Below are 8,020 nucleotides of genomic sequence, written 5' to 3' on the forward strand. Positions count from 1 at the left end.
CCATTAATTTTGATCCCAAGGTCAAGAACTAAAAATTGTGAATGTTCTCTTAGCAAGGTGAGGGGTTAGAAGTTTGGCATATCATTATAATTATGAGTGGTGGATTCATATGTGTTGATTATATTGATCTTATCGATTTACACACATCTTTTCTAAGGTTACGTAAGGTCTAGATGATGGTGGAATTCAAACCTTTACCTTTGTTATCAAAGTCAAAGTTGCTGACCAATCAATCATCAATCTATTCACTAAGATAATGTTACCAGAAAACCTAAAAGATGATGAGAATTCTTTTCTAATTTGACAGCTGTTGAATGAATTTTAAGATTTTGTTACTTTGAGTAAATTTGTTGGATTTTTGAATAAAAATGAGAAGGATGCTAAAAAATAGGGTAACTATCTCAGATCTTAAGATTATAAATTGATTTTTAGGGAAATTATAAAAAAGAAAAAAGAAAAAAAAAAGTGTTTTAGCTAAGTGATCCAATGTGACACATTGAAAATTGAAAACACATGGTTTTAGCTTTGAAGTATTATTCATGATCCAATTCTATTGCCTATACAAGAATTTCATAGTTCCACCTAAAGCTATATCTTATATGAGGAATGTTGATATGCACAAATCTAATCTAGAGATCTTGATACAAATTGGAGGAATCTTCCTAAGAGAATGCTTGAAATACAACAGAAAACATGAAGAATCTTAGGATACCAATTTGGTATCAGATAAAAACATTCTAACACTTAAATCGATATAGTGATCACCAAATTAATACTTTATGTAAACTATTGTATACGTACCTTGAATTGGTGCCTTTTATAAAGTGCTTTTAAATTAAATCCCCTAATTCTAATGGGCTAAACTACAAAAATACTCTTTTTTTCAATTAAAGAAACTACCCTTATTTCCATATCTTTCTTTCCTTGTTTACTATTCCTCTTTGATTTACAAGATTTATCATAATTAGTAAAGAAGAATTTTCCTTAATTATATTACTTGATGCCCAACGTTTGTATCCTACCTAGGATACTCAAGATATGGTAATCTTTCCATATATTAATGACTTAATGTTTAAGGAAACAATTTATTTGGCCCTCTCTTATGATGCATAAGATTAGTGTCGAATAGATTCGCGAGATTACAATAGATGCATAGGAATAGATAGGTTGGACTACTTTATTTGGTAAAGTTCATTTAACATAAGATCATTCATCACTCCATACATCACTTCATACAATTAATATAACATCGAGTGGAACAAAATAAAGGTTGAAATAGAATGAGTATTAGAATAGGATATTAGAATAGAATAAGGATTGAAATACGATAAGGGTTAGAATATCCTAATACTTAAACCTATCCAGGGATACCATCATCAAGGTTAATAGACATTCTTATCTATTTATAATACCTATCTTCAGGCCAAATAAACTCACTTAGTTGGATAGGAAAGGTAGTCTGCATAAGATTTCCTACCAAATGACTCTTTTATTCATCTTTCTTAAGTGAATATTTTATCCCATACAACAAATAACCAACATTTTTATTTTGAATTTTGTACAATTCAATCCATCCCTCCTTTTAGACCCACATGGGTCCTACAAGTGCTTGTGTTTTGAAAGTTTGGTACTCCACGCTCAAGATTTTCACCTCCTTTAAAGTTCTACCACTTTGGCTTGATCAAACTGCTAAACAATTTTAGCCATCCAAGTTTGAGGTTTAAAATGGACTCTGTTTTTTTGCTTTAACCCATCCCACATTGTCTTCAACGATTTCATATCGAGGTCAAAACTATTTACCACCAATGTGAAAAGGTTTTGTTTTTAATTTTATTTTTATTTTGGTAGTTATTTGATTATTGTTATTATTTTTTTTTTGGGGTTATTATGTGACAACGATGTGGTAAAAACTATCAATTTAAGGGAAAAAGAAAAGGTTGTTTCAAAGGAAAACAAACAAAGACTAAGTGAAGATTCACCCCAAAATAAAAACACTTTCATGTTAAAAATGGGGATAGCATAATTTTTCCACACACACACACACACATATATATATATATCTATATATATATATATATATATATATAAATTTGTACCTAACAAAAAAACCAAACTGGGTCCATGAGCATTATTTTCAATCTTTTCCTTTTTTCTTTTTTCTTTTTTTTTTTGGTGGAAAAGTATTATTTTCAATCTAATAAGTCACAGTTTGGAGGTTAGATTTTCACATTAGAATTTCGTTGTGGAAAAAGGGAAACCAAAAAAATCCAAAATTAGGAAGAACAAATACAAACAAGAAACAACAAGAACTATATTATTTCAATAATTTCATGGGACCATTGGTTGGAAAAGTGGCATCTACCTATTTTATTTATTTATTTTTAAGAATTATAATCACATCCTACTCTAGCCAACAAAAAAAAAAAAAAAAAAAAAAGAAAAAAAGAAAAGAAAAGAAGAAAGAGGCTATGACTTGAAGTTGAAGGAATGAAACTCCGAACTTACCGAAAAAATAAAAATAAAAATAAAAAATAAAACTCCAAATTATTGTCAAAAAAACAAACTTTGCCACTCAAAAGTATCTACCTTTTTTTTTTTTTTTTTTTTGGGGTAAAAAAACAGAGGAAGGATTAAAAATTGGTGTATTGTTACATCCATAATGATGAATTTATCCATGTGGATCCAATCAATTTTTATAGGTTCTAAACAAATTATACAAATATGATTATGCCTCCAATTCAAACAATGGTGAGACTAAAATCTTTGTGTATGGATGTACCTAATTTATATGGTTAGGGTTGGATCATAGTGCGAGCCAACCAACACGAGCACCGAGAGAGCATATACATATATATACACATAACAGACATCCAAAGTACCGGACCCGAGGACACCCATTTAACTATATTTTAAAACACCAACGTTTAAATCCGGTCCTTGCGGCTGACAAACCCTCCTGCGTCCCTGACACATACACAGACACAGACACAGACATAACTTTTTTGCCGTACATAGAAATAAACCCTGAGCTTAGTTTTTGAAACCCCTTTTTTAATTAATCAATTCATTAAGCTCTTTTCCTTTTTTGGTCTTATTTTACTCTGTCGAGCTTTGAAAGAAAGAAAAATAAAAAATAAAAAATTAAAGCTTTGGACGAAGAGAAAAAAAGGAGCCGTTACTGTTTTTGTTCAGAAGAAAAGAAGAAGAAGAAGAACGTTACGATTCTTTCAAGCTCCATAAGATAAGCTGAAGAAGGAAGAGAAAGAAACTGAAGAAGGAAGAACAATGGGGAGGGGTTTCAGGTTCATTTTCGCTACTTCACTGTTGCTCACTCTACTGGGTTTGTGCTTCTTTCTAGATTCTTCTTTTGTATTCGTCTCTCTCTCTCTCTCTCTTTTTTTTTTTTTTGGATATGTTTGTGGGATTCAATGTAGATGATTTTTGAAATGCTTCAGCTCAGATTGTCTGTATTAGAACCCGGTTTCTTTTATCTTTGCATTGATTATTTGGATGATCTTCGTTTTATTTTAGCTCGGGATTATAAATAATCTAATTATCTGAACCATCAATGTGCTTCTAATAGAGCAAAACCCAGAAAAAAGAAAAGAACCATGTCGGTGCTTTTTTTTTTTTTAAATTTTATTTTAACCCCTGTAAGGACACCATTCTTGTTAGCTACTTTCTTGACCATTTGCTCTCCGTTTGTTTTGTTCCATTTTTCTTTTCCCCTTTTAACAGTTTCCAATTTCCTATATTTTCTTATTCTAATGGGTTTTAAATATTTTATTAATATAATGCCATATTTGTGATCAACAAAAAATGCTTTTGAGTACCCATTAACATTTAACCAGCCAAGTCATTTTTAGAAATTTTGTCAAGTGATATGGGACTAGGAATGGTACTTTTGTTCCTCCTTTTTGTACTCTGCTAACTTTACTTTTGCATTTTGTCAAGTTGGATAAGTATATAATGTTTGTGTGTGCCCTCTTTTGTATGAGTTCATAATCCTTTTCCTTCATTTAAGTTATTCTTCAAATCTTTTATATGGTAGGATACACATCTAGCTGTCAAATGCTGCTTTTGTACTTGTTGTCACTTTGTTATAAAATCCCCTAACCGAGAAGTTAATTGCATTTTCATTACAGGAGTTTTAGCAGGTTCAAAACCTCAACTTGAGTAAGTAACTATTAGTTTGGGAGAATTGTATATTTCTGCTCGCTAATGGAACTATGAACTTAGAACAGTCTTGCTATTAATGGCATATATGTTGTCCTTTTCTTAATCATAGAACATAGAACAGCAGTTAAATTTGTTGAGAGCAAGCCATGTTGTTCATTGTTGTAAGTCTTTGCTGTTTAGTTATCAAATCCTCTCAAAGCCTAAGCAGATGAGAAGTAGCTCTGAGTCTGACAATGTGTTTCATGTTTTATGCACCATTAAACAGTGCTGCATGCAGGATTTGCTTGGTTTACCATCTGCAAAGAATGAGTTAGCGATGAGTGTAAAGTATCTTGAGTTCCTAAAGGTGTTACTATGATAAATTATCATGTAAATATGAGATGTTCGTGCTGTGGATACAAAATCATACTTCTGATTATCTTTTTCCCTTTGGATAGATCTTTTATGGTGATGATTGTACAGTTGAGTAAATTTTTCCACGGCATGTGTTGTATTCCCAGTTTGAGGTTGGGCTATGTTTCTGAGTCGATCATCTCAATTGGATTGATCATCCAAGTATTATATATGTAACTGAGTTGCTTTGTGATATTTATAATTATGCTTCACATTGTAATTGTAAAACCTTTCATTGTAATGGTGGCTTGTTGCTTTAGTTCCATTTATGTGGGCCTGAGTCTCTCTCTCTTTGCGTGGTTCATTTGTACAGAATATATAATAGCAGTTTAATTCAGGACTGAATCTTGTAATCCTTATGACAGATCTCTGCAATGGAAGCAACATTGGAGTTTGTTATGGGAGAAATGCTGATGACCTTCCCACACCTGACAAGGTGGCACAGCTGGTTCAACTTCACAATATTAAATATGTAAGGATCTATGACTCCAATATACAGGTCCTCAAAGCCTTTGCAAACACTGGAGTTGAACTTATGATTGGGGTCACAAATGCAGACTTATTGCCATTCTCTCAATTCCAATCCAATGCAGACACTTGGCTTAAGAATAGTATTCTTCCTTACTACCCAGCCACAAAGATCACAATCATTACTATTGGTTCTGAAGTCACCGAGGCCCCTAATAATGTATCTGCTTCAGTAGTGCCTGCCATGAAAAATGTCCTGACAGCCCTCAGAAAAGCTGGTCTGCATAAGAAGATCAAAGTTTCAAGTACCCATTCCCTTGGAGTACTTTCCCGATCATTCCCTCCCTCTGCGGGGGCTTTTAACAGCAGCCATGCATTTTTTCTCAAACCAATGTTGGAATTTCTTGCTGAAAACCAGTCTCCTTTCATGATAGATATTTATCCATACTATGCTTACAGAGATTCCTTGACCAATGTATCCCTGGACTATGCTCTATTCAAGTCATCTTCTGAAGTAATCGACCCAAACACTGGCTTGTTGTACACAAACATGTTTGATGCTCAGATTGATGCTCTATACTTTGCACTGATGGCTCTGAATTTCAGAACAATTAAAATTATGGTGACTGAGACTGGCTGGCCTACAAAAGGATCACCTAAGGAAACAGCAGCAACTCCTGATAATGCCCAAATTTATAATACCAATCTGATTCGTCATGTCTTGAATGATAGTGGTACACCTGCAAAGCCTGGAGAGGAGTTGGATGTGTATATCTTCTCTTTGTTCAATGAAAATAGGAAGCCGGGAATAGAATCTGAAAGAAATTGGGGGTTATTTTATCCTGACCAGACAAGTGTCTATAACCTGGATTTCACCGGAAGAGGTGCTCTTGATACGCCTACAGAGTCTAATATAACCAGTTCAAATGCAACAACATGGTGCATTGCTTCAAACAAGTCTTCTGAAAGGGACTTGCAAAATGCCTTAGATTGGGCTTGTGGTTCTGGAAATGTGGACTGTACTGCTATTCAACCTAGCCAGCCTTGTTATGAACCGGATAATCTGGCCTCACATGCATCTTATGCATTCAACAGTTACTACCAGCAGAACGGGGCAACTGATGTTGCTTGCAGTTTTGGAGGCTCAGGGATTAGAGTTGACAAGGACCCAAGTAAGTATACTAGCAATTTTCCTCTTCATTTGGACAAATTTTTCGTTCCTTTTTATACTTGTTTTCGATCTCTATTTATTATTGTGAATAAAACTTGGAAACAATTAACAATTGCTTGGTGCCTCTGGTTTATTTATGACCCGGCATGAAAAGCAGTAATTAAGTGCTGAGAGTATGCATATATGATGTCCATATGTTTGTGTCATGTTGAGCAAAAAATTCAGAAACAGAGCTTTCCATCTTGTTATGTTTCATACTGGCGATAGCTGCTGTAAAATTCTCATTTAGTCCATCAGTCTACACCTTCTATTTGCAGTTAGTTGGCTTTGCATGATGCTTTTATCTTGACCTTTTTGACTCTTCTTCAGACTAGCTAAAACTTTGTTATTCAACTCTGCAGGCTATGACAAGTGCATCTACATGAGTGCTAGGTAAAGTTTACACTCATAACAACCGCCTCATTTTCAAATTTTCAGGTGACACGCATAGTGCTTAAACTCCTTTCTTGTTTTATGATTTTCGTACAGAAGCAACAAAACCATAGCAAGCAACACGACAGCGATTTCTTCAACTTCTTCCTACGCACGCAACAAAATTCCACCTGCATGCTTCTCTAGCCTCATTCTAGCAACCTTCATTCTGTTGCTCTTAAAAATTAGCCATGCTTGAGTTAGCCTAATATCGAAAGCACAGGAGAGATTTTGCCCAAAATATTGAGACAATCATGCACTTATAGATGTTCGGAGTATGCTGGCTTGAGAAACTTACATAGTTTAAATTGTGAGAAAGAATGCAAGTGTGTAGAGCAACCTCTCTTCTACTCCTAGTTTTGTATGTTAAGGTGCACAAAGGACAAAACATCTATGGGCACGAGCATGACATGAATTATATATTTTTGCACATAATGTAGCTTAGTTTTTCATTCTCAGTTGCATTTTTTTTTTTTTTTTTTGCCCCCCTAAAAAGAACTTTTTATTATTTATATGCAAAGTGCATATCAGCTGTCTGATTGGATAGAAATCTTCTCAAATCCACAGCATGTTTTCAATAAGGACTTGCATTTGTGTGTTTTTGTTTTTTTGTGGTTTTGCTTTTATACTTTTTAGCTGTTGCTTTGGTTTTGGCTTTTGGGTTTTAACCCAAGCAGTGACCAGAAGAGAATATATTTGGTCAGTGGAACTGACTATTTGATTCATTTTCATATCAATTTGATTGAAAATTTGAAATGCTCCCCACACTTTTAAGATATGAGTGGAGGAATGGTGAATCTCCCAAGTACTAGTCCATTCAACCCAACCATTATAAGGATATCTTTTTGCTGGTCCACACACTCACCAAATGATTAATTCCTCTCATTTTATATTGACTAAAGGCATAAAAAAGTAACTAATTTTAGGATTAATGTCATTTAAGTTTGGTCTAATCTAACTGGATTTTACCATTAAAAATGTTATCAATGTTTAAAGATTGAAACTATTTTTTGAACTTTTAAGTCTTTAAACTATTTTTTAGTCTAATTTTTAGGGGTTTTAATACAATGCAATACACTTAATATTGGAAGGAAACAATGAAAGTACACAATCAGATTTCCTACAAAAGTCTTTGTATATTGCATTAATTATACTGTATGTTTCAAAACTGTTAAAATTAAACAAGATAATAATATAAGGATCAAAATGCATTCAAAACTAAAATTATAAAATGCAATTATGATCAAAGTATCAAAAGAAATAAATAAATAAAACTCAGGGACCAAAATGTAATTATGAATATAATTTAAGGATTAAAATACAAATATATATATATAT

General features: G+C 33.2%; 1 protein-coding gene across 1 annotated transcript; it reads left to right on the plus strand.

Moving 5' to 3' along the window:
* Positions 1–2,869: 2,869 nt before the first annotated feature.
* Positions 2,870–7,140, plus strand: LOC107432785 (glucan endo-1,3-beta-glucosidase 13). The gene is made up of 4 exons (XM_016043974.4): positions 2,870–3,340; positions 4,938–6,212; positions 6,613–6,643; positions 6,740–7,140. The coding sequence occupies exons 1-4, from the start codon at positions 3,286–3,288 to the stop codon at positions 6,879–6,881; spliced, it is 1,503 nt and encodes a 500-aa protein (XP_015899460.3). The 5' UTR covers positions 2,870–3,285; the 3' UTR covers positions 6,882–7,140.
* The last annotated feature ends 880 nt before the right edge of the window (positions 7,141–8,020 follow it).

Source organism: Ziziphus jujuba, chromosome 11, assembly GCF_031755915.1.
Source record: "Ziziphus jujuba cultivar Dongzao chromosome 11, ASM3175591v1".
Lineage (NCBI taxonomy): Eukaryota > Viridiplantae > Streptophyta > Magnoliopsida > Rosales > Rhamnaceae > Ziziphus > Ziziphus jujuba.

Coding starts and splice junctions, on each gene's coding strand:
- LOC107432785 (XM_016043974.4), top strand. CDS start 3,286: ATGGGGAGGGGTTTCAGGTTCATTTTCGCTACTTCACTGTTGCTCACT. Junction 3,341..4,937: donor ACTGTTGCTCACTCTACTGG/GTTTGTGCTTCT, acceptor TCCTTATGACAG/ATCTCTGCAATGGAAGCAAC. Junction 6,644..6,739: donor TGCATCTACATGAGTGCTAG/GTAAAGTTTACA, acceptor ATTTTCGTACAG/AAGCAACAAAACCATAGCAA.